The 27,155-nt window shown below is 42.8% G+C and overlaps 1 protein-coding gene across 1 annotated transcript in view; it reads left to right on the forward strand.

Annotated features, from left to right (window-relative positions):
• Positions 1-27,155, forward strand: part of plcg2 (phospholipase C gamma 2) — a 201,703-nt gene that overhangs the window by 171,487 nt on the left and 3,061 nt on the right. The window contains exons 25-31 of the mRNA XM_033035766.1: positions 76-181; positions 6,612-6,827; positions 12,337-12,461; positions 15,832-15,952; positions 20,147-20,320; positions 23,567-23,655; positions 25,854-26,083. Coding sequence (XP_032891657.1) covers positions 76-181; positions 6,612-6,827; positions 12,337-12,461; positions 15,832-15,952; positions 20,147-20,320; positions 23,567-23,655; positions 25,854-26,083 — 1,061 coding nt within the window. The remainder of the gene's footprint in view (positions 1-75; positions 182-6,611; positions 6,828-12,336; positions 12,462-15,831; positions 15,953-20,146; positions 20,321-23,566; positions 23,656-25,853; positions 26,084-27,155) is intronic.

Here is a 27,155-nt window from a genome sequence, read left to right on the forward strand (position 1 = left end):
TTTACATGTGAAATGCATTTCCTGCATAATGATTTCCTCCTGAAATGGTACTTGATTTTGGCTTTGTTTTAACAGGAGGAAAATCGAAATGAGATGGAGAAGAAGCAACAAATTGCCAAAGAGTTATCTGATTTAGTTGTGTATTGCAGGCCTGCAAAGTGCAAAGACATTTTTCCAACTGGTAATTTTTTAAATCTTACCACTACTGAGCAGATTTTGAAGATGGTTTCTAGTTTATGTAGAAATAAAACAATCTATCCTTTCAGAATTATTCACTCAATATTTCCCTGCATAATAAAACATAGAACAGCACAGCACAAGACCAGGCCCTTCGACCCACGATGTTGAAAATGATGCCAAGGTCATCACTTATCTACCTGCACTTAACCCATATCACTCCATTCCCTGCATATCCATGGGAGTATCCTAAAGTCTTTTAAATGCCACTAACATTTGTTTCAACCACATTCCAGGCACTCACCACTCGCTGTGTAAAAAAACGTGCCCCACACATCTCCTTTAAACCTTGGACCTCACACCCAGCAACAATACAGTTAGAAATTATAACATTACACAAAAACATTATAACAATATTAGTTCAGGTTAGTTTCAAGATACAGCCTGGAAACAGATCCTACGCCAACCATCGATCATTTATTCTAATTAATTCTATGGAATTCCACTTTCTCATCCACTCCCTACACATTAAGGGCAATGTATAATGGCCAATTAACCTATAAAACATGCACATTCTTGGAATGTGGAAGGAAACCGGAGCACCCGGAGGCAACCCACGTGGTTAGTTTAGAGATACATTGCGGAAGCAGGCCCTTTGGCCCACCGAGTCCGCACCGACCAGCGATCCCCGCACATTAACACTACCCTACACACACTAGGGACAATTTACACGTACACCAAGCCAATTAACCTTCAAACCTGTACGTCTTTGTCGTGTGGGAGGTAACTGAAGATCCCGGAGAAAACCCATGCGGTCATAGGAAGAACGTAAATCTCCGTACAGACAGCACCCGTGGTCAGGATCGAACCCGGGTGCCCGGCGCTGCAAGCGCTGTAAGGCAGCAACTCTACTGCTGCATACCATGGCCGCACTGGGAGAACGAACAAACTCCACACATGCAGCACCCGAGATGATGATTGAACCGGGTGACTCGCACTATGAGACTACAACTCCACCTGCCATGCCAGGGTGCTGCCTTAATAGTATTTGTCATTCCTGAATGGTAGTGAAGGCCGCTGGATGCTACCGAAATAGTGTGTCTGCCTCCAGCACGGCACTGACGCATGTTTAAGTCTGACCTATTTAGTTTCTCATATCTTATATAGTGAGATTCAAACACTGGCGTGCCTATGTCTCGCAACATCTAAAGCAATTGAAAGGAACATCCACTTTGACCTTCCCTACCACTTCCCCACCATTCCTTGACCTCACCATCTCCATCGCAGGGGACAGACTTCTGACCGACATACACTACAAACCCACTGACTCACATGGCTATCTGGACTACACGTCTTCCCACCCTGCCCCCTGTAAAGACTCCATCCCCTACTCCCAATTCCTCCGCCTACGCCGCATCTGTTCCCAGGATGAGACGTTCCACACCAAGGCATCGGAAATGTCCTCGCTCTTCAGGGAACGGGGACTCCCCTCCTCCACCATAGATGAGGCTCGCACCAGGGTCTCGTCCATACCCCGCAACACTGCTCTCTCTCCCCATCCCCGCACTCGCAACAAGGGCAGAGTCCCCCTAGTCCTCACCTTTCACCCCACCAGCCGGCAAATACAACAAATAATCCTCCGCCATTTCCGCCACCTCCAACGTGACCCCACCACTCGCCACATCTTCCCATCTCCCCCCATGTCTGCCTTCCGCAAAGACCGCTCCCTCCGCAACTCCCTTGTCAATTCTTCCCTTCCCTCCCGTACCACCCCCTCCCCGGGCACTTTCCGTTGCAATCGCAAGAAATGCAACACCTGTCCCTTCACCTCCCCCCTCGACTCCATTCAAGGACCCAAGCAGTCGTTCCAGGTGCAACAAAGGTTCACCTGTATCTCCTCCAACCTCATCTACTGCATCCGCTGCTCTAGATGTCAGCTGATTTACATCGGTGAGACTAAGCGGAGGTTGGGCGATCATTTCGCCGAACACCTACGCTCAGTCCGCAATAACCTACCTGAACTCCCGGTGACTCAGCACTTCAACTCCCCCTCCCATTCTCAATCCGACCTCTCTGTCCTGGGTCTCCTCCATTGCCAGAGTGAGCAACACCGGAAATTAGAGGAACAGCACCTCATATTCCGCCTGGGTTGCTTGCGTCCGGATGGCATGAACATTGAATTCTCCCAATTTTGCTAGCCCTTGCTGTCTCCTCCCCTTCCATAACCCTCGAGCTGTCTCCTCCCATCCCCCCGTCCTCGGGCTCCTCCTCCTCCCTTTTTCCTTCGTTCTCCCCCCCACCCCCCATCAGTCTGAAGAAGGGTTTTGGCCCGAAACGTCACCTATTTCCTTCGCTCCATAGATGCTGCTGCACCCGCTGAGTTTCTCCAGCATTTTTGTGTACCTTCTTATCCACTTTGACCATGCAGGTTATCCTTTACATTAAAGTAAAATCACAGTAATTATGGGTTGTTCATCCATCCAATCTGTGGTTGCAACCATTTGTTCATTAAATTCTTTGGAGAGTTTTGGAGCCAAAATATGTTTGGAATTGTACAACAAGTGTTGTTCATTCTCCTGCTAGGAATTGCTTCCTGATATCAGTACATACTTTCAAGTTGTATTGATTACACCATTAAAAATGGTCTCTACCTTCATAAGATTATTTCCTTTTTGTTTCAGTTCTAAACTGAGAAATCTGTGCTTCTCTTGTCCTTTACCACTACTTCCAGGATTATTGATACAAATACATCGATAGATGCTCCTGAACACATCATCAGTGATGTAACCTGGGGTCATTGGGTGTTTCGGGTCTTTCAACATCAGACACCCTCACCCAGGCGACCCAGCCGTGGTTGATTAGACCACGACGTGTTCAGGTGGCATTCGCTCCTCCCCATGGACCTCCTCTCCTGATCCAGAGCCATCTCGAGGCCTTCTCCGCTGCCTCTGTGGTGTTCTTGATGGCCTTTCTCCTCGCCACTCCGTTGATGCCCAGTGCACTCGAGGCTTTGTAGAGCGATTGCCCGGCAAAACCTCTGCAGCCAACCTCGATGGGCATACACCTTGCCTTCTGGCCCTGCTTGCGGCAGTCTATGACCAGTTCTTCATATTTTGCCATCTTCCTCTCGTGGGCCTCTTCCAGACGGTCCTCCCACGGCACTGTCAGTTCCAACAAGACGATGTTTTTGGTCGCCTCTGAGACCAGGAGGATATCTGGCCTCAGGGTGTCGTGGCAATGTGCTGTGGGAACTTCAGCTGTTTCACCAGGTCTACGGAAAGCTGCCAGTCCTGCGCAGCCTCCAGGATTCCTGACAGATTCCTGGCTGCTGTGGTTCTTGGCAGCTGCACTCCGGCCTTCACGAAGGTGATCATCTGGGTGGTGGGGCGTTCTCGTCTGCAGCTGCTGATTCCCATGCTGATGGCTTCTGCAATGGGTTTGAGAACCTGGTCGTGACGCCATGTGTACCGGCCCTGCCCAAGAGCCTTTGGGCAACAGCTCAGGATGTGTTCCAACGTCCCCTTGCCTGAGCATTGCGGGCAATCTGGAGATTCCGCTTTGCCCCAGATGAAGAGGTTTGATGGGCTGGGCAGGACATCATACACTGCCTGGACCAGGAACTCGATGCTCTGTGGTTCAGCCTGCCAGAGCTCAGTCCATGTGACTTTTTGGTCCATGGCCTGCTCCCACCTTGTCCAGACTCCCTGCTGCCTCAATCCAACTGCTCTGGTAGACCTCTCCTCCTCCACCACTGCCCTCACTTCCTCCTGGACCAGCCTGCGCCTCTCCTTCCCCTTGTCAAACTGGGGAGATGGGAAGATTCCCAGGCCTGCTCTTCCCCGAGTCATTGCTCCCACCAGGACTCTGTGGCGTATCCGGGACTCGCAGCATGGCTTCGCCGGCTCTCCACTTCCTCCCAGTTTTCACCTCCACCCCTGCCTGAGCCACCTTGGGGTCGCTGGAGTCCCTGTACAGCATCACCTCTCTGGCCCGAGTCACCTTGAACTCCTCCTCCAGGGACTTCAGGGGCAGCTGGAGCTTGGTGTTATTTCCGTAAAGCGCGATGCTGCTAAGGTTCCTGGGCAGTCCCAGCCACCTCCTGAGAAAGCTGCTGACTTTCCTCTCCAATCTCTCTACAATGGATGTTGGGACTTCGTAGACAAGCAGTGGCCAGAGTATCCTTGGCAGAATACCATGCTGGTAAATCCATGCCTTGAACTTGCCGGGAAGCCCCGACCGGTCCACTGCTCTCAACCAGCTCTCCAGCTCCTGACAGGTTGCCTGGACAGATGCTGTATCCTTCAGGCTGCTGTTAAACACCTTGCCAAGACTCTTCACTGGCCTTTCGGAGACAGTTGGGATTGGTGTCCCTTCGATGCTGAAGCGGAACCTGTCCATGACTTTGCCCTTCTTCAGCACCAGTGACCTTGATTTTCCTGGCTTAAACCTCATCCTTGCCCATCCAATCAGTTTCTCCAACCCCTGCAGGATCCACCTGCTTCCTGGCACTGACTCAGTGGTGCCAGTCCGGTCGTCCATGAAGGCTCTGATTGGTGGTTAGCGTATTCCTGACTTGGTCCGAGGGCCCCGGCACTCTGGCTCAGCAGACTTGACGATCATGTTCATCGCCAAGGCAAAAAGGATCACAGAGATGGTACAGCCTGTGATGATCCCAACCTCTAGTCTGTGCCACTCTGATGTTACCGACCCTGATGAGACTCTCATGCTGAACTGGTTATAATAGTCCAGGATGAGATCTGCCACTTGGCCCGGCACATGATGCTTGGCCACGACTGTCTGGATCAGCTTGTGTGGGATGGAGCCGTAGGCGTTGGCCAGGTCAAGCCAGAGCACTGTCAGGTCACCCTTGTTCTCCCTGGCTTCTCTGATGAGCTGGGTCACCACTCCCGTGTGATCTAGACATCCCGGCACTCCAGATAAGCCTCCCTTTTGCACTGAGCTGTCGATGTAGCCATTGCTGGAGAGGAAGTTGGTCAGCCGCCTCGCCACTATGCTGAAGAAGTTCTTGCCTTCAACGCTTAGCAAGGAGATGATTCTGAACTGATCGATCTTCTTGGAATCTTCCTCCTTTGGGATCCAGACTCCTTCAGCGAATCGCCACTGCTGCGCCACTTTTCCTCTCCTCCAGATGACTTTCAGGATCTTCCACAGCCGTTTCAGTAACAAGGGGCAGTTCTTGTAGACCCTGTAGGGGACTCCGCTCGGGCCAGGAGCTGAGGGAGCTCTTGCTCTCTTCACAACGTCCTGGACCTCTTTCAGGAGTGGCTCTCTACTATCAAACTCCTTGATGGGTGGAGGTGTTTTTATCAGGATGTTGCACTGGCCCAGCTCCTGCTGCCTGACGGGGTCACTGTAGGTCGTCTGGATGTGCCGGTCGATCTCCTCCTTAGAGCAAGCCAAACTCCCACTGTGCTTCTGCCCGAGTAGTTGTTTGGTGAAGCCGAAGGGGTTGGCTATGAAGGATGCTCGCTTCCTGGCTCTTTCCTTCCGGCACCTTCAGTGCCACTCGGCTCTACGGAGGGTCATCAGCTTCTTCCTCAGGATGGTTCGCAGCTCAGCCAAGGGGGGACGTTGCTCTGCCCTGGCCTCTTTATACTGCTTCTTGAGGGACTTCAGCTCCTGCCGGATCTTGTGGATCTTTGTTGCTCGTTGGTTCATGGTGAAAGGTGTTCTGGCCGGCTTCTTTTCCACTTCTCCAAACCTTTCCACTGCCAGGCTGATGATGATTGTCGTCATCGTCCGCAGCCTTCGGTCCACGTCTCCCTTCGCAGTTGCTTCTAGCACCTGGTCGACGTCCTCGTCGAACTGATGCCAGGCGTAATTGCGTTGTATAACATTGCGTAATTTGTTGTACAAAAAAATTATAACGATAATAGAAACATTATACCTTCATTTTAACAATCATATTTTTAGCATAGCTTTCGAGATATGCGATATTGAGGACGCTATTACCTCTTCATTAGTCTGGGCACGTGGTACAATCTACAAATTGCTTTTGTTAGTTGTTGCTGAGTATATTTAACATTAACTCCTTGGTTTTGTTCATCCTTATCTATTTCATTGATACAATTTGTGCATAGGATATCATTATTTCCTTTTGTAATACTTTGCAGATTTTAACATTACCGTTTCATCTGTCATTACTCTGCCGTCCGGCATAAATTGACCATTTCATTGCTGGTAATCTATAGCCTCAGCCGACATGTAAAACTGACCATATCCTATTTCCCCACCACACCAATGCACCTCAGTTGATTTTGCTTTCCATTGACACTGGCTTTTTTACATCCTTGCCAAAGTGACAGGTTTTGCTCATTCTATAACTTATGCTCTTCCCTGTTTAATGTAAGGATGCTATGAAAGTATTAAGGCACAGACACAAATGTAACTGTTGCAATCTGTTGTTTTTTCAGCAAAAGACATTATTGATTACAAAGAAATAAGATCATTTGCAGAAAATAAGGCAGAAGCTATCCTGAAACAAAAGTCCAAAGAGTTTCGGGAATACAACCGTAAGCAACTATCCAGAATCTACCCCAAAGGCCAACGCATTGAATCTTCCAACTATGACCCAATTATGTTGTGGCAACATGGATCCCAAATGGCGGCTCTAAATTATCAAACGCCAGGTACATGATATTTTTCAGAATGACATTGAAGTTCTGAATTGCACTTCATAGAATGTGTATTGTGTAACCTTTGAATGTATATTAAGAGTGGACTGCAGTCTCTATAATGTGACAAGCTGAAATTTACGTAAATATTTATCAACAGTAACGCATCTCAAGAATTTCTGATAATCTCTTGGATGTCCCCGTAATTATAAGAGTTGGATTAAACATGTGTTTATCATTGAAAATTAATTAGATTGGATGCTGATAATACATATTTTTCTTCTCTTTTATCTCTCCACATAGAAGGAAAAAATAAGTATTTTAAATACTGCCTTTCTTGACCCAAGAACATTCTGTAGTATTTTATAGTCAATTTAAAAAAAATGTTTTAAAGTGTAATCACTACAATAAATATTAATACTGATGTGCATCCCCCTATACTTAGCACAAAACAGGAGAAGATGGTTTGCATCCTTTTGTCCATAAAAATTCCTAGGAAACCAATTCAATTATTCCCTTTCTCCCCTCCGATCTTCTCTGCGCTATCCAATTTATTTTCTATTTGATTCTTTTTTGCCATTAACCTACGCTAAAGGGTAATTCACACTTGCCAGTTAACCTGCTATCCATCTTGGGTATGGGAAGAACCTAGTAATCCAAGAGAAAGCCCATTCAGTCACAGGGAGAACGTGCAATCTCAGCACAGATAGCATCCGAGGTTAGGTTTGAACCCACATCCCTAGAATTGTGAGGTAGCAGCACTACCTGATGCATCACTGTTCAACCCTTATGAAAGTTTGAAATTATCAAACCATTATTAAATTACATTAAGAATAATAAGTTTAAACATATCTAATCTGAGAAACATGTTCTATCACAACATTAAAAAAATAATGTAGGAGGGAACTGCAGAGCTGGTTGAAACTGAAGATAGACACAAAATGCCGGAGAAACTCAGTGGGACAGACAGCATCTCTGGAGGAAAAGGATGGGTGATGTTTGTGTTCTATAAGACACCAGGAATAGCAATTTTGGTGCTGCATTTCCTGAATGGTCCTGAATTTCCGATGCCAATTGTTGCTTACTTGGAACAGAAACACACTGCAGAAGTTGTGGCTGGTCCCGACCCAAAGTGTCACTGATCCACATCCTCAAGAGATGCTGCCTGACCCATTGAGTTACTACAGCATTTTGTGTCTTTCTTTTGTAAAACCCACATATTCTGTGATATTTTGAAATGGACTGTGACTGTTTTAATGTATAATTCCAACAGACTTGAATTGATAGTGGTGCAAGTTGTTGTGTTTTGGTGTTAGAGTCCTTGAGTGTTAGAGCCCTAGAGTTAAAGGGATTAAAACAGGCCCATTGGACTACCATGTCTACATTATCTATCATGTGACGCTCCTGTATGCATCAGAAACCTGGACAACATACCGATGCCATGTGAAAACACTTGAAAGGTTCCATCAACTATGTCTTCGAAGCAGCTTAAATATCAGCAGGGAAGACAGAAGAACCAACGTCAGTGAAAACATCTAGCATTGAATCCTTCATCATCAAGAACCAACTAAGATGGGTCGGTCATGTTGTTCAGATGGAAGACAAGTGTCTACCAAAGCAAACCTTCTACTCCCAGCTTAAAGAAGGCAAACGTAAAAGAGGCGGACAAAAGAAGAGATTCAAAGACGCCTTAAAAGCCAGCATGAAGAAATGTGAAATTGACATCGACAATTGCAAAACCAACACCAAGGACAGGAAACTCTGGTGAACCATCATCCAAGAAGCAACCTTCGAAGCCAACAGATGCGCAGAATTAGAAGAAAAGAGAAGAAAATGGAAAGAGAAGCAGGAACAACCAAAGCCTGATCTGCCATCTGGAATTACCTGTCCTGAATGCCAAAGAACCTTCAAAGCCAGGATTGGATTCAAAAGCCACCTGAGAGTCCATAAAAACAACGGAACATAGACCATCATCCTCGACCTCAAGGGATAGCCACAATGACATGTGGTAGTAATCCCATTTGCCTGCATTAATTCCTTATCCCTCTATACGTTGCTCATTCAACTACTTGTCCAGATACCTTTTACATGTTGTTACTATTCCTGCTTTCATCACCTCTTCTGGCAGCCCATTCCAGATACCAACAACATTTTGTGTGAGAACGTTACCTCTCAAATTCCCTTTCGACCTCTATGTCTCACCATTAAACCTATGCCCTCCAGTTTCGGACGCCCTTACCATAGGAAATAAACTCATGCTCTCAAAGCCTCTCATAATTTTATACACCTTTATCATGCCACCTCTCAGCATCCTTTGCTCCAGGTGAAATAGACTTAATCTATCCAATTGCTCCTATCAAAATCATGACATGACTCTGATCTCTAGCGTCGAAAGCCCTCTAATCCAGGCAGAATCCGTATGAATCATTTAGCCTAGTCTCGCTTAACGACATAACTTCCTGCATACAATCAATGTAAATCATTCTGCAGAAAAAATTCTAAGTAAAGTTCCTACATAATTCATTTCCTAAATCAGTGAAATTATGATAAAATTCATTTGCCATGATTCTACTTCCACAAATATATATATATATATTTTAAATAAAGTTAAGAACATAAGAAGATGAAGCATCAGGCATTGGACTCCCTTACGGCCGCCTCTTTCAACTCCAACTCCATATTTACTTTAGATTTAGAGATCCTGTATTTAGACTATATAAACCATCATGTTATACTACAGTTTCAACACTGATTTTCCATCAACTGGTGGTCCAGCACCTCCTTAACTCCGGGCAAAATCACAAGAGTGCACTTGATTTCTTCTCCAAATCCAAGTTCTTCTATTCCCTGTCAGTTGACTGCTCAACAAAGATTGCTTGTATGAACCCTTGTTGCAAATTGAGAACAGTGTTTGTACATACAACTGGCTGTACATATGACAATAAACTTGATTTGATCTTAATTTAATAAGTAATTGATAATATATGGAGTATATGCACATAAAATATAGAGGATAAAAGTTAAGGAATACTTAATTCACATCTATGAGGAGATATTGATCTTTCAAGTCCACATACTATTTTCCATGCCGTAAGAATTAATAGTTCTTTGGTAGTGCATTAGTTACAGTGAAGATTTGAGATTTGCTAATCAATTTTGCTTAAATATTAGAAACTATGTATTTGCTCATGCCACCTGCAGATGGAGCCACAGTCCTTGGGTAAAATTATTTGAAGCTTTGTCGATTTGCCTGGTGGATGATAATAAATTAGTCTTCATTGTATGCTTTTATACCATTTTACAAAGAATACGGAGGTCCATACAAAATATCCATAAGGACCTTGAAACATTTTCTCAATGGCGCAGCAGTAGGCTTTTGGAGAAATATTTTCAAAAGCATTGGTCATGCCTTCTCCATGTTTTGAAGTGTTTGCTGTGAGTTGCCCATTCCATGAAATGAGCAGGAGGACAGGGATTTACATGTCACAGAATACCATGTCGGGTTTGAGGTCTCCATTTTCAGGTGCTCTTTTACTTTGTCCTCCAAAGACTGTCCTGGTGCACTGGAGATGTTGATGAAATCAGTCCTCAGTGATTATCTGGCAGAGAGGTAACACAAGTTATGGGAAGGGATCCACCTTGATCAGAGTCATGTCATGATTTTGATAGGAGAATGGGGATAATAGGCGATGTAGGCAATCAAGGGAGGTTGGTGAAGAACTGATGTCTTCTGGATATTTTGCGTCGGACCCACCTTCTTGGAAACTTAAGTGAAGGAGTCAATGTTGATTTGGATCCCTGCTTAAAGTGTGCACAAACACAAACAGGTCGGCATGTTATAACTTGAATGAGTTTAGAATATTTTGAGCTGGAAGGTGATAAAAGTTCAGGAAGCCTTCCCAACTCTTGCCAGCCTGGGGGAATGCCAGAATTGTGATGGACAGTGAGTTGTGCAGAGGCAAGGAGCAAAGTAAGATCTAGCTTTTGGAGGTGGGATTAGGCTGTGCCACTCTTTTTCGAGCATCATAGGCAGAATAGGCGGAATGGCCTTGTGCATTGTAAATTTTCTAGGTTTCTAAAAAAAACAAGACTTTTCCACAGATGCTCATTGAGGTGGGCTTCAGGGCAGAGCAGGTATTGTAGATGCACTGATGCACCTGCAGCTTGGGACTTGTGTAGGAAAATGCTGGTTTAAACTGAAGGTAGAGACAAAATGCTGGAGAAACTCAGTGGGACAGGCAACATCTCTGGAGAGAAGGAATGGGTGACGTTTTGGATCTGAAGAATGATCTAAACCCGAAACATCACCCATTCCTTCTCTACAGAGATGCTGCCTGTCCTGCTGAGTTACTCCAGCATTTTGTGTCTATCTGCAGCTTGGGACTTGTCAGGTTGGGACTTGCTGTGGAATGTCAGTCTAGAACATTTGCAACATCTTTGAGCTCCTCAGCAATGATCATCCTCTGTCCCCGTTTCTGCTGGTCCAGATTGCTAAATATGACAAAATAGATTGGGTGGTGGGTCAGCACGACAGTTGTTGGCTTCAGTTGTGGCATGGGTTATGTGGATATTCTTGCAGTCCCTTGCTTGGATGATGATGTTTTCTAAGAGGCACCAGTGCCTGCATTTAGAGTGTTGAAGTAGTGACATATGATTCCTCATTGGCCATAAGAGCGTCAGTTTTGTCTGAAGAACAGTCGCGACCCGAAACGTCACCCATTCCTTCTCTCCAGAGATGCTGCCTGTCCCGCTGAGTTACTCCTGCATTTTGTGTCTATCTTCGGTGTTAGCCAGCATCTGTAGTTACTTCCTACACTTGACGTGCAGTCTCTTGGAAGGAGATTTCATTGGAGTTAGCTTTCCCTTGTCCGTCCCTGCCAATCCACCTTACATGAAGTTCACAGCCTTTGTAATACACATGATGAAATTATCCAGGATTAGCATGTCTCCCATTGGACTCTGGTCATTGTTTCCCCAAGGGTAGATGGAATTCTTCTTTGGATTCATGTGTTGCATCCAGGATTACTGATGAGAATTGTGTGCTGGTTTCAAATGAGACATTTAATTATCTCACAGAAGTAATCAATCCCTTTGATACTAGACCATCTCATTCTTGATCGTAAAAGGTGAGCCATGTGGTCAAGAGAGAGTCAAGAGTGTTTTACTAAAGGTTATATGTTACATTGCTTAATAATGATTGCATAAGTGTCAATAGAAGCTAGACAATTTCATTGGCCATCCGCAGTGAAAGTAGCAGCTGTGTTCTTTGGTGCCTGACTGTGGGGATGCTACATGGAATTTTTTTTCCAAGACAGCTTTTTTTCTGCTTGCCAATTTCCAAAGTAACTAAGTGGTTCTCTCGTTCCTGATCGAAATTGCACTTTAACAAGTTAGGTCCACATAAAACTAATAGTGTTGCCCATTGCATCACACATATTATATTAAATTTGCATTGTGGAAACGTACGTAAAAGCAAAACAACCTGTACTTAAAATTGCCCTGATTTATTTCAATTTTGTTACAGATAGGTCAATGCAGCTGAATCAAGCTATGTTTAATATGAATGGAAAAACTGGGTATCTGCTACAGCCTGAATCTTTGAGAAGTGACAATCCAAATAAACACCGACCATATTCCATTAAAGTAAAAGTAAGGAAGTTAATTCCACATGTACTGTGTTATTTGCTTTACAATTATAATACTTCTGGAATGAAAATATTGTGAGAGGTGAAAATGGTTTCTCATGTGGCCAACCTCTAAGTTTCAAGAGTGACGGCCAAATCATTTTGATCACTGAACAGCAAAAATCAAACATTATTTAACTTTTTTTTTTAAATCGTTCAGGCAAATGTAATCTTGAACTTGTACAATATACTTTTACCACTTAAATATGAACAGTACACACTGAATATCACCCTGTACCACCTGTGCGGCAAGGTGGCGCAGTGTTAGAGTTACTGCCATACAGCGCCAAGGACCCGGGTTGATGCCTGACTACAGGTGTTGTCTGTACGGAGTTTGTACATTCTCGCCATGCCTTGCGTGGGTTTTCTCCGGGAGGTCCGGTTTGCTCCTAATCCAAACACATTCAGGTTTGTAGGCTAATTGGCTTAGTAAAATTGTAAATTGTGTGTGTAGGATAGTGTTAGTGTGCGGGATCGCAGGTTGGCATCGCAGGTTGGCGCGGACCTGTTGGTCCGAAGGGTCTGTGTCTGTGCTGTATCTCTAAATTAAAGCTAAACTTTGTTGTAAATGTTAACTATGTTAACATGATATCTGGCTCCCTGACTTTCGTCCCATTTTAACAATTTTGCTCATACCAATCTCTGTCTAAAATGTTGATCCTGCCCTATTTACTCCCTGTGAATATCCACATTTTTTCCTGATTTCATTACGTTCCCATAAAGTGGTTTGGGTGTTTTTGTGAATTAAAAAATCTTATATTACTGGGGATTGTGGAATACTTCTGCACTAAGCTTCAATCCTGAACTTTCCAATCAACATATTTCACTGTCCAAATGGCAAATTAGCCTATGGTTTTCATACACTTACCTTTTGAAACGACGTGTCAACAATAACAGAATGTTTCGATTGAACTAAACATTTAACTTAGCAAATATTCCAAGGCACTTCTTACGAGCTACATTATTCAAAACAAGTCCATCAGTCTGACGAAGGGTCTCGACCCGAAACCTCACCTATTCCTTCGCTCCGTAGATGCTGCCTTACCCGCAGAGTTTCTCCAGCATTTTTGTCTCCCTTTGAGTCAAAGGAGGAGCTGTGCGGATAGATTGGAAGTTTAGTTGAAGATGTGTAGGAAGGGAATCTGAGAGTTTATGCCTGGACATCTAATAAATTTTATTTAATGGGCGCCTTTCAGACATCTCAAGGACACCTTACATAGTAATCGGAATAACATATAATCGGAATAGAACAAGTAATAAAGACATCACAGAGACACAAATTAAAAACAGAATTCAATCCAAAAACAGAAAATCAAAAACACAGTGTGAAGAGAGAGCAGCGGCAGCCAAAGCGCGCCAGCGTCCACTCTCTCTTCACGGCAGCCATCTTGGACACAGACCTACAGGGCTACAATTAGACAAAAAAATCATCCCCCCACAGTGGATAGCACTGTGGGGGAAGGCACAATGTCCAGTCCCCACCTCATGTTCACCCCAAAGTCAGGCCTATTGAGGCCACCGCAATTGCCTCTACGGAGGCCCGATGTCCCTGGCCGTTCTCACCGGGTGGTCTTGCCTCGGCGTCGGGAGAGTCCTTTCGGCGGCTGGGCCACTGAAGGTGTGATGTCCCATGTTCATGTGAAAAACGTTAGAAGGAACACAGAATTATTAGAGCATTGTCAAAGTGGAGTTTACAGAGGTGGAGAGGCAATGTAGTGTGTAGTGGAGTAATGGGCGAAAGGGACAAATAGCATAATGCAGTGTGTAGGAAGGAACTGCACAGGCTGGATAACCGAAGATAGACACAAAAAGTTGGAGGAGTAATTCAGCTGGTCAGACAATATCTCTGGAGAAAAGGAATAGGTGACGTTTCGGGTCAATACCCTTCTTCATACTGAAAGTCAGAATGAGAATCCGAAGAAGGGTCTCCGGAGATGCCGCCTGACCCGCTGAGTTACTCCAGCATTTTGTGTCTATCTTTAGCACAATGCAGTGCTGTGCACTGTGATATTACGTCACTCATGGAGAGTTTTAATGTGATACAAAGTTTACTCTCATTCTAACTCTCAGTCCGAAGAAGGGTCTTAACCCGAAACATCAGCTGTTTTTTTTCCTCTAGACATGCTGCCTGACCCGCTGAGTTACTCCAGCATTTTGTGTCTAACCACAAGGTTTACAACCATTCTGGTTCTATGGCAAGTTTTGAATGCTCCCATTTTCTTCAGACAATTATTTTGCCCCAGAGCGGGTTCTACTTGTGTAATCTTACACGCAGAAAATGCCCGGACATATTTATCTATTAGTCGGAGTCTCATTTCTTCAAGGCGTGCTATGTCCATCATAGCACGCCTTGAAGAAATGAGACTCCGACTAATAGATAAATATGACCAATTCTTAAGGAGTTGGTCTCCTTTCATCGACTTTTTGGAATCATGTGATGCAGCGGTACCATAAGGATTGCTGATTTCAGTTCATGACGTGGATAGATCTACATCTCCGAATATAGATTTGAAAAATTCTCTTTTAAGGGGCCTTTTCTTCTATTTCTACTTTCCACCTTTTCTTTTTTATTTTATTTTTTTATTTTTATTTTTTATATCCACACTTCACATTTTTCTACTCTCTACCATCTATTTTTCCACTCTTTCCCCTTTCTATTGTTTTCTTTTTCTTGTCTTGCCTACTCATAACATAAAACTAGAGGTTGTACATAGAATGGATTACGGTATGACATAGTTGGCACCTAAAATTAGGTGCCACTGTATTGTTTTGTATTGTATTAACTTCTAATAAAATAAACAAAACAAAAAAAAAAAAAAAAAAAAAAAAAAAGAAAATGCCCGGACATCCTCTTTTCATTCCACGACTATTGCAATTGCTGTTCACAACGGTAACAAAACATAGCCTTCCCAAACCCTAACCAAATGTCATCAAGTTACATGATAACAGTTCAAGTATCAGAGTGTGATATGTATTGAAATAACATTTTATTTTGGCTCCAGATATTTGCTGCAGGAAGTGTGCCACATCACAAATGAGTTTGGTCATTATTTTCCAGCTTTCTTGCCCCTGCTACCATTAGTCTTGCAATCAGGTCATGGGAAGAACGTACAATCTACATACAGTCAGCACCTGTAGTCAGGATTGAACCCAAAATGTTCCCTGTGCATTCCACAGATGCTGTCTGACCCACTGCCTACCTTCAGCACTTTGAGTTGTGGTTGTTGTACAGAGTTGTAAAGTAATCCTGTATCTTTGTGGCCTATCCTGCTGTTATAAATCGCTGTGATGCCTGTTGAATATTCTTACATTTACTGTTTTCATTAACCTTCCAGCTACTTGGTGCCCGTCATCTACCCAAACCTGGGAGGAGTCTAGTCTGTCCTTTTGTAGAAGTGGAACTGTGTGGGCCTGAGAATGACAATGAGATCAAGAAGTTCAAGACAGCGGTGATAAGTAAGTGTGTGTGTGTGTGTGTGTGTGTGTGTGTGTGTGTGTGTGTGTGTGTGTGTGTGTGTGTGTGTGTGTGTGTGTGTGTGTGTGTGTGTGTGTGTGTGTGTGTGTGTGTGTGTGTGTGTGTGTGTGTGTGTGTGTGTGTGTGTGTGTGTGTGTGTGTGTGTGTGTGTGTGTGTGTGCGCATGTGTGTGTGTGTGTGTGTGTGTGTGCGCATGTGTGTGTCCGCCAGCATGTATATAATCACCTTTAAGTTTAGTTTAGAGATATAGCGCAAAAACAGGCCCTTCGGCCCACTGAGTCCACGCCGACCAGCAATCCCTGTGCATTAACACTATCCCAAACACCAGGGACAAATTACAAGTTATTACCAAAATTTGCAAGTTTCTATACATCTTTGGAGTGTGGGAGGAAACTGGAGCACCCGGGAAAACCCACGCCGTCACGGGGAGAAGGTAAAATTCCGCACAGACAACACCTGTAGTCGGGATCGAACCTGGCGCTATAATGGCTGCAACTCTACCACCAAGGCAACGTGCAGCCACATTATAGAGTGATGGAGAGAAACAGCTCCTTCAGCACACTGTCTGTACTGACCATCAGCCACACAATTACACTAATACTACATTCATCCCTTTGTTAAATTCTGCCCACATTCTGATCAACTCCCTCAATATTCTACCACTCGTGCACACTAGGGGCAATTCACAGTGAACATTTAACTCACCAACATTGGGATGTGGGTGGAAATTGGAGCACCCACTGAAAACATAGGGAGAACATGCAAACTCCACACAGATGGCACCGCAGATCAGGATAGAAACTCTGCTAGGTGTGAGTATAATAATAATAATAATAATAAATTTTATTTAATGGGCGCCTTTCAGACATCTCAAGGACACCTTACATAGTAATCGGAATAAAAATATATAATCGGAATAGAACAAGTAAAAAAAGACATCACAGAGACACAAATTAAAAACAGAATTCAATCCAAAAACAGAAAATCAAAAACACAGTGTGAAGAGAGAGCAGCGGCAGCCAAAGCGCGCCAGCGTCCACGCTCTCTTCACGGCAGCCATCTTGGACACAGACCTACAGGACTACAATTAGACAAAAAAATCATCCCCCCACAGTGGATAGCACTGTGGAGGAAGGCACAATGTCCAGTCCCCACCCCATGTTCACCCCAAAGTCAGGCCTATTGAGGCCACCGCAATTGCCTCTACGGAGGCCCGATGTCCCTGGCCGTTCTCACCGTAATAGACACACTAATCACACCTATTCCTAAAAATATATCTTAAATACAAATACTTCAGAATCTACAATTCAATATTTAGTCCCCCTTGATCTTTTTATTTAATATGTCAATTGTTTCAATGATATGTAAATTTATAGCAGGATCTAGATCAGTTGAGAAGGAAGGCTAAGGAATATGAAATATCTGGAATTAGCTGCCAGAGGAAACTGTAGATGTGGACGTTATTAAGACATTTGGAGAGATTTATGGATAGGAAGAGTTTGCAGGTATACGTAGTAAATGCAGGTAAATGGGACTAGCCCAGAATGCCATCTTGGTTGGCGTGCATAAGGTGGGCTGAATGGCCTGTTTCCACACCTGTAGTTGTGTGACTATTTCTCAGCACCTCATTTCTTCTGGCCTTGGCAGCTTTGTAGTACTTAATTCTATTGGTCTTGAGTATATGTGGACAATTCAACAGCAGTGTTAAAACCTACTGTACCCTGCTCCCTACTCCATTGTCTTCATACGCAAACCTTTCAATAGTAGTCATTAGCCTCACCTCAAGGGAAACTGGCCGTACCAACCCTTGGTGTGTTTCCAGGTTGTGGCATCCCGAACTACTACGTAAACAAAGATCTTTATGCCTTGTTCTTACCTTCTCCTCAGCTAACAATGAACCATTCTACATTTCCTTGATCAGCATCTGCTTTGATCTGTCATTTTCACACCTTACCCTTTCATATTTCTAGTCTCCCTCTCCCCTGACTCAGTCTGAAGAAGGGTCTCGACCTGAAACATCACTCATTCCTTCTCTCCATAAATGCTCGCTGTCCCGCTGAGTTATACCAGCATTTTGTGTCGAACACCTAAATTTAGATCGGATAAGTACAAACTGGAAACTCCACCTTATACAGTGCCCCCCATGATGTTTGGGACAAAGACCCATCATTTATTTATTTGCCTCTGTACTCCACAATTTGAGATTTATAATAGAAAAAAATAATGTGATTAAAATACACATTGTCAGATATTATTAAAGGCCATTTTTATACATTTTGGTTTCACCATGTCGAGATTACAGCAGTCCCCCCATACATAGTCCCCCCATTTCGGGGCACCATAATGTTTGGGACACAGTAATGTCAATGTCAATGCAAGTAGTCATGTTTAGAATTTTGGTGCATATCCTTTGCATGCAATGACTGCTTGAAGTCTGCGATTTCTGGACATCACCAGTTGCTGGGTGTCTTCTCTGGTGATGCCCTGATAGGCCTGTATTGCAGCCATCTTTAGTTTATGCTTGTTTTGGGGGCTAGTCCCCTTCAGTTTACTCTTCAACATATAAAAGGCACAATTGGGTTACGATCGGGTGATTGACTTGGCCACTCAAGAATTGAGCATTTTTTAGCTTTGAAAATCTCCTTTGTTGCTTTAGCAGTATGTTTGGGATCATTGTCTTTCTGTAGAATGAACCGCCGGCCAATGAGTTTTAAGGCATTTGTTTGAACTTGAGCAGATAGGATGTGTGTATACACTTCAGAATTAATTATACTACCATCAGCAGTTGTATCATCAAGGAAGATAAGTGAGCCAGTACCTTCAGCAGCCATACATGGCCAGGCCATAACACCCCCACCACCGTGTTTCACAGATGAGGTGGTATGCTTTGGATCTTGGGCAGTTGCTTCTCTCCTCCATACTTTGCTCTTGCCATCACTCTGATATAAGTTAATCTTTGTCTCATCTGTCCACAAGACCTTTTTCCAGAAATGTAGTTGCTCTTTTGAGTACTTCTTTGCAAGATGTATCCTGCCCATCCTATATTTGCAGCTAACCAGTGGCTTGCATCTTGCAGTGTAGCCTCTGTATTTCTGTTCATGAAGTCTTCTGCGGACAGTGACCATTGACAACTCCACACCCGAAGTGTGTTTCTGATCTGTCGGACAGGTGTTTGGGGATTTTTCTTTATTATAGAAATAATTCTTCTGTCATCAGCTATGGAGGTCTTCCTTGGCCTGCCAGTCCCTTTGCGATTAGTAAACTCACCTGTCCTCTTGCTTCTTAATGTTGTTCCAAAGAGTTGTTTTTGGGAAGCCTAAGATTTGGCTGATGTCTCTAACAGTTTTATTCTTGTTTCTCAGTCTCATAATGGCTTCTTTGACTTTCATTGGCACAACTTTGGTCCTCATGTTGATAAACAGCAATAAAAGTTTCCAAAGGTGATGGAAAGTCTGGAGGAAAGACAAGTTGCTGAGAGCTCTCTTATACCTGCATTAAGGGGGCATTTAAACACGCCTGAGCAATTAATAATACCTGTGAAGGCATGTGTCCCAAACATTATGGTGCCCTGAAATGGGGGTACTATGTATAAACACAGCTGTAACCTCTACATGGTGAAACCAAAATGTATAAAAATGGCCTTTATTAAAATCTGACAATGTATATTTTAACCACATGTGATTTTTTTCTATTACAAATCTCAAATTGTGGAGTACAGGGGCAAATAAATAAATGATGGGTCTTTGTCCAAGACATTATGGAGGGCACTGTATGCTGCATCAAATGAGGTCTTTACTTAGATGGTCAGGACACAATTCTCTTAATACTAAGAATGCAAAAGGAGAAATACACCGGTCAGTCGATAAAATGATATATAATCATATAAACATCCCACTGTGATTTGAAATAATAATAGTAAAGGAATGCAATTTCCAGGTTCCCAGATCTGCATCTTAGTAAAAAGCCATTTTTTTAATTGGTGGAAAACAGCTATTCTTTACACAATATATTGTTCTATTATTACTTTATTATGTTATATTCATACCTTTAAATGTTCAACTATTTGAAAATGATGACACTGTTATGTATAAATAGAGGCAGGAATGCTTTATGTTGTGGATAAAGAATGTTATGCTTTTCAAATGATTTAAATCATTTACCTATTTGTATTCCAGATGATAATGGCCTTAATCCGGTGTGGTCAGGGGCAACTGAAGAGCAACATAAGGAATTTATCATCCAAGATCCCTCTTTAGCTTTTCTCCGATTTGGTGTGTATGAAGAGGACATGTTCAGTGATCCAAACTTCTTGGCTCATGCCACTTTCCCCATCAAAGGAATCAAAACGGGTTAGTTTGACAGATCTGAATATTGTGGTAAAAGATATTTTAAGTTCAGCATTATCCTGTAAATGTGTTTAGCCGATTACAAAGGCAGGGACATGCTAGGTTCATTCTAGCAGAAAAATAAGTTTGGTAAATGTGTAATTAATTTCTAGAAGCCAAATGCTTCCCATGTGTGTACCACGATTCTTGGAATGGATAATCGCCCTTTAATTACGGATCCGAACATGTGTAGGAATGTCCATCTGGTGGCTATTGCTTGCACACATGTATAACACTAGTGACCAAAGACAACATTCTTCCTGAATGCTGGAAACACTCAGCAGATCAGGTAGCATCCATGGAAAGTGGTCAGGTCACCTTGCCTGCGGTCATCTGTTGCCAGTCCTGACATGTCCTGGTCTTTTCTCGCTTTTAGCTCTGGGTCATAATGAAATGATTTAGGAGCAATGTGTGACTGAAGGATGATTTGAGGTTTCATTGAAATGTTCCTCCTGATATTAGAAAGATACAGTATATAGACACAAAAAGCTGGAGTCACTCAGCTCTCATGCTGCAGTAAGGCAGCATCTATAGAGAAAAGGAATAGGTGAGGTTTTGTGTCGAGACCCTTCTTCAGACCCGAAACGTCACCTACTCCTTTTCTCCAGAGATGCAGCCCGAATCGCTGAGTTACTCCAGCTTTTGTGTCTATCTTTGGTGTAAACCAGCATCTGCAGTTCCTTCCCCCACATTTGGAATGATATATAAACCGAGTATAGTTCCAGTTTGTCCTCTATTTTAATTGGATTTAGTAAAGGTTCATGTATATTCATAAGGAACAAACCTCCACAGACAGTTAACATTTTTTGTTTTCTATATGTGAGTTAATGTTTGCAATATCACAATTTAAATCTGACTATACATAGACTTGCCACAGCCTCCAGTATGGCAAACATAAATTTAATTTAGGTATCAGAATGTTTAATATAAAATAAGCTATGAAACATCTGCACCATTTTATGGCTATCTATAAATCATCTCTTGCAAGTATGCAAGTATGAAAAATCTAATCTTATTTGTCATCTTTAAAAAGGACCATTTATCTTTATTGCATATACTTATCTAATTAATGATTAGTAATGTTTTTAATTAACAGAGCCTGTGACAGTGATGGCCAGTCACTAGGGTATAGTCATTTTGTCACCGGGTTGGGAATCTAGATGACTAGATTGATGGTCTGTGATGGCGTTTGATAAATTTAATCCCACCCTACCAGCTAAGGGATTTAAATTCAAGAACATGAATAAAAAAAACAGCTGGTTACCAGTAATGGTGGCTTATCTCCTTTAATAATACCTTTGAAGAATGAAAATCTGCCGTGCTTCCCTGGTCTGACCTACATGTGACTCCAGGTTCATTGCAACATCGTTGAGTCTCATGGGCGCCAGAGTGGTAAAGTTGTTGTCTTTCAGCGCCGGAGACCAGGGTTCGATCCCGACTGTCTGCACTGAGAATGCACATTCTCCCTGTGACTGCGTGGGTTTTCTCCGGGGCTCCAGTTTCCTCCCACGTTCCAAGACGTACAGGATTGTAGGTTAATTGGCTTCTGTATATTGTCCCTAGAGTGTAGGATAGAACAAGTGTGTTGTTGGTCGCCACAGACATGGAAGGACAAAGAGCCTGTTTCCACACTGTGGCTCTAAATCTAAAACTAAAAATAATACAAAAACAAGAATATGATGCTGAGGCTTCATAAGGCACTGGTCAGACCGCATTTGGAGTGTTGTAAGCACTTCTGGGCCCCTTATCTGAGGAAGGATGTGCTGACATAGGAGAGGGTTCAGAGGAGGTTTACGAGAATGAACCCAGGAATGATTGAGTTAACATATGATAAGGTTTGAAGGCACTGGCTTGAAGGCACCGTACTCGCTGGAGTTTAGAAGGATGAGGGGGATCCTCATTGAAACTTACCGAATAGTGAAAGGCCTGGATAGAGTGAGCATGAAGAGAATGTTTCCACCACTTGTGGGAGAGTCTAGGACGAGAGACCATAGCCTCAGAATAAAAGAACGTATCTATAGAAAGGAGATGAGAAGGAATTGAATCTGTGGAATTCATTGCCACAGAAGGCTGTAGAAGCCAAGACAATGGATATTTTTAAGGCGGAGATTGACAGATTCTTGATTCGTACAGGTGTTAGGGGTTATAGGGCAATGGCAGGAGAATGGGTTTGAAAGGGAAAGATAGATCAGTCACGATTGGCTGGCAGAGTAGGCAATGGGCTGAATGGCCTAATTGTGCTCCTAGAACTTATGAACTGCAGATGCTGGTATCTTGCGTGGGACACCAACTGCTGGAGTAACTCAGCGTCAGTCAGCATCTCTGGAGGACATGTTTTGGTGACGTTTTTGGGTCAGGACCCTTCTTCTGACTATGTCTGGGATGGCCTAGCATTGAACAAATATTTTAACATCTCCACTGCAGCTAAGCCCAGTAATTTACATTTACAGTTTTGTTATTCATTTCAACCATGTTCCCCGTGGAAGTAACATTTCCAGAGACAACCCGGGATTCCTTTGATCAAGAACTTGCATCTTTATTGGTGCTGTTCGTGAGAATAATGTGCCACGGAATACAGGACTGTAAATTCACATGTGCTAATATCTCAGATTTCTAAGAGGATTGTTGAGACAGGCGCTAGGATTGTGAGGTAACAAGATTCAAGAGACATTTATTGTCACATGCACCAATTGATACAGTGAAATTTGGGGTCACCATACAGCCATACGAATAATAAAAGAACACAGAACACGATAGTCTTTAACATAAACATCCCCACACAGCGGAATCAAAGTTTCCCACTGTGAGGGAAGGCACCAAAGTTCAGTCATCCTCCACTTTGATGTTCTTTGATGTTCACCCGTGGTCGGGGCCTAACATTTGGTCATCTACCCTCAATATCCACAGTTACCCCAGACATGAGTGTATGCTGTCATTTTACCACCATGTATCATTCTTTTTGCAAAGTAGCTTTAAAATCTGATTTCAAATTCACCTCATCATTACCATTTGAATAATTTCACGTGAAAAATATGTTAAAATCTTTTAGGAGCTGGAGTGCGATGATGTTCTGTTTCCATTACACTCACTTAGAACTAGCTTCCAAAGAATTTTAATGTGAAATATGTTTAACAGCTATTGATATGTAAAATCCAGTGTTCAGAAGTTTATATGTTTAAGAAATGCTTATTTTCTGTTTTTTTTCTCCAGGTTACAGGGCAATTCCTCTTAAAAATGGTTACAATGAAGATATTGAATTAGCAGCTCTTCTAGTCCAATGTGAAGTGAATCATTTAGGGGTAAATAATGTTTTTCTTCATAACGCTAATCTTTTCACGAGTGCGAGCTTTAACCCGTTGCTTAAAGCGTTGATTGTTAAGAGCACACATATATTTGTATGCATTTTCAAGGTCAAACAACCAGGTAAAAAAGCAACTTTCATTCAGTAGCATTTCAAATTCTTTTGTCTCTGTGATGAAGGAAAATGCCAGGAAATTAAGGGGATCAAGGAATAGATTTTCACCCTCACCAGTAGGAGATGCAGAGTTGTGTGGCTATTATAGAACAACACATTTGCATTGTATTAATTTCAATGGAATAAAAGTCCAGTTTAGTTTAGTTTAGTTTAGAGATACTGCGCAAACAGACTCTCCGGCCCACCGGGTCCGCGCCGAACAGTGATCCCTGCATATTAACACTATCCTACACACACTAGGGACATTTTTTACATTTACCAAGCCAATTACCCTACAAACCTGTACATCTTTGGAGTGTGGAAGGAAACCAAAGGTCTCGGAGAATACCCACGCAGGTCACGGGGGGAACGTACAAACCCCGTGCAGACAGCACCCGTAGTCAGGATCGAACCCAACACCCGCTGCGCTGTAAGGCAGTAACTCTACCACTGCGCCACCATGCCACTGCCCAGTTGGACTTGGTTGTGGGTATCTTATCCCTTCTCTGATATTCTCCAGTCCCTACCAGCCAATGTTGTCAGGTCTACCCAAGAGTTTTATTCATGAGAAATATTGATGGCAAACATGCACTTTTCAAAGATTCGACAATGCAAAAATAATAACTAATATACCTGAGGTACAATAAGTAATGAACGAATTGACAAAGAGACAAATGAGCAAAAATCATTCTTCAGTGAGAGCAAATCAACATTGAACAAGCTATTGCCTAGTAATAGCTCTCCCACTGTTGTTATTCTCTGAGACTCATTTACTCCCGAGTTATCGTGTAATATGATTAAACTTTAGCTGCCTGATCAATTATAATATTTAGGTAGAAAATCTGACATTCCTGATATGACACAGACTAAAATTGAGTTGGCTACAAGTTCCAGTAACAGTGAGTTGCAGTGAGAATAACAACAAGATGAATTATCTAAGCAACATATCTAGCAGAAGATGGTTGCAAATGCTTCAGCCTTATCCTTTACACGTGATCTGGGCTGCACGATTGGGAAGGATAGAAGGTCCATTTCCATACGAACATACATAAGGACATACATGTTGAAGCAGAAATAGACCACACAACCCCTCGACCTTGTTTGGTCATTAAATAAGATATTCGATGATCTGATCATCAGCTCAAGAAACCTTTTACCCCACCTGCTCCCTCCCACAAGTTATCAAAAATATGTCTACTGCCACCTAGAAAATATTCCATTGCCTTTTACTGCAAAAAAACTCATGACTCTTGAGGGAAATGTTTATCTCTGTTTAAAACGGGTGACACCGTATTTTTAAACAATAAAGCCCAATTCTCGTTCTCCCACGAGTGAAAACATTCTGTTCACATTCAAAAATGGAGACCTTTCTTCCATATCAAAGGCAGGAAGCATCATTCTGTCTTGGTCACGAAATATGTTTGTCTTGGTACTTGTTATTGTAACATAGAGGTAAAAAAGACATATAAATAAAACGTAAGAAAAGTAAGCTGTTTTGAGAAATAATCTGTTTTGCAATAGGAAATCCATATTACCCACTAGGTACAACTGAGATATCAGTTTACAGCATCCAGAGGAGTACAGAGCATGGATGGATCAACCTCAAACTGATAGAATAATGGATCATTGAATTCATTAGATTGCTAGAATGCAAATGCACATTATAATTTCAGTAGGTGAGAATTCATATTCCAGTCACACTAAAGTGAAACTAAAAAGTGTATATTTATGCTTATGTGTGTCTTCTCTCATAACTGAATGACCACAGTGAATTTAGCATAAGAAAGTAAATTTATCTCTTGCAGTCTCTTCTAGTAAGCAGCAGATCTCACTTTTTAAGCCCGACACAAATTCAGATGGTTGTAAAATTTGTAGACTAATGACACGGTGAGAAATGATCCACAATAATGAGTTGCTGACATTCTACCAGGATTTAGACTGGTGGGATCAGATTATTTATCATGTCCCATTATCAGGGCTATGGGAAAGTGTCACGTGACATTTCGCTAGATTAACACTAATTCCCCTCATTCATCATTGCAGACGGGTGAAGAAGAACTGTACTCCTCGCGTCTGCAGTTACGGCAGCGGCCCGTTGAAGGGTTGTACGATACTGCCCCAGTCAGGCAGCGGACACTAGAAGGATTGTATGGCAGCAGCAGCACGCCCCGGCAGAGGCAAGCGTGTGATCCGATGTTATACGATTCCAACACACTGCCAGCTGGCCGGAGCGGAGGACAGAGGGACCAACTTCCAGAGGTTCCAAAGAGGAGGTATGCATGTGAAACTTCTAATCATTTGCCATCACTTGGGAAGCTGCATGGAGGACATATTTCACAAATTTCAAAAAGCATCACAGGAATTTTCAATTCATTGCACCCTGCAAGACAGGGCAAGAACAACCTCACCCTCAATAATCCCGCTGATGCGTCCATTCACCGTTTAGAAAGGTGCTTACTGCTGGCTGCCGAGGGTTGCTCCTTACTTCATCTTGCAGCCCCTTTTAATTTTTCAGAATCCCCAACAATGTTCAATGTTTGAACTTCTGCCCGTATGCACTGGTCAGTTCTTTCAGCATTTGAGGTGAGTTTAAAGATGACCATCCAAGACATTTTGCCGACTGGGTTCCCAAAATTTGAAAATCAACCCCATTCCTGATGCCTAGGTTCAAGAGTGTTTTATTGTATGTCCTAAAATGGAACAATGAAATTCTTACTTGCAGCAGCACAACAATAGTACTCAGTTTGAGGCAGCATTTCCTATAGATGTCTTTGCTGGCCTCAAAGCCACCTCACCCCAAAACTCCTTAATTTACTAAATAATGGAAAAAATGCTGTTTCCATTTATGATTACGCTGCTTCTATTTATGATTATGATTCACATAATTTATGATTTTTATCCAATCAACATAACATCAAATTTAATAAAATAGGAAGAGAGCAGTTTCGGATGTGCAAACATGTCATTGAAAAATTTCTATTCTGCTCAGATTAACAATAAAATGTAATACTTTAAAGATAAACTAGCTATTCTAATATGTCTCAACAGAACAACACAAACTATACTTTTAAGAGAGACTGCATTCTTAAGTCCAGGAGCCCATAAGCATGTGAAACATCGTATTAGTCATCTAAAATTAGCTTAGACATTACTAACTGCTCAGTTGAAGAAACTGCCCTTGGAAAATATTCTTTCCTGGGATTTAACAATTTTCAGATTATATTCTGTACGGTAAATATTAATATAGAAGTCTTACAGAAACTTAGAAAATAGGTGCAGGAGTAGGTCATTTGGCTCTTCGAGCCAACAGCGCCATTCAATATGATCATGGCTGATCATCCAAAA

This window comes from Amblyraja radiata, chromosome 17 (assembly GCF_010909765.2).
Source record: "Amblyraja radiata isolate CabotCenter1 chromosome 17, sAmbRad1.1.pri, whole genome shotgun sequence".
In the NCBI taxonomy this organism is placed as follows: domain Eukaryota; kingdom Metazoa; phylum Chordata; class Chondrichthyes; order Rajiformes; family Rajidae; genus Amblyraja; species Amblyraja radiata.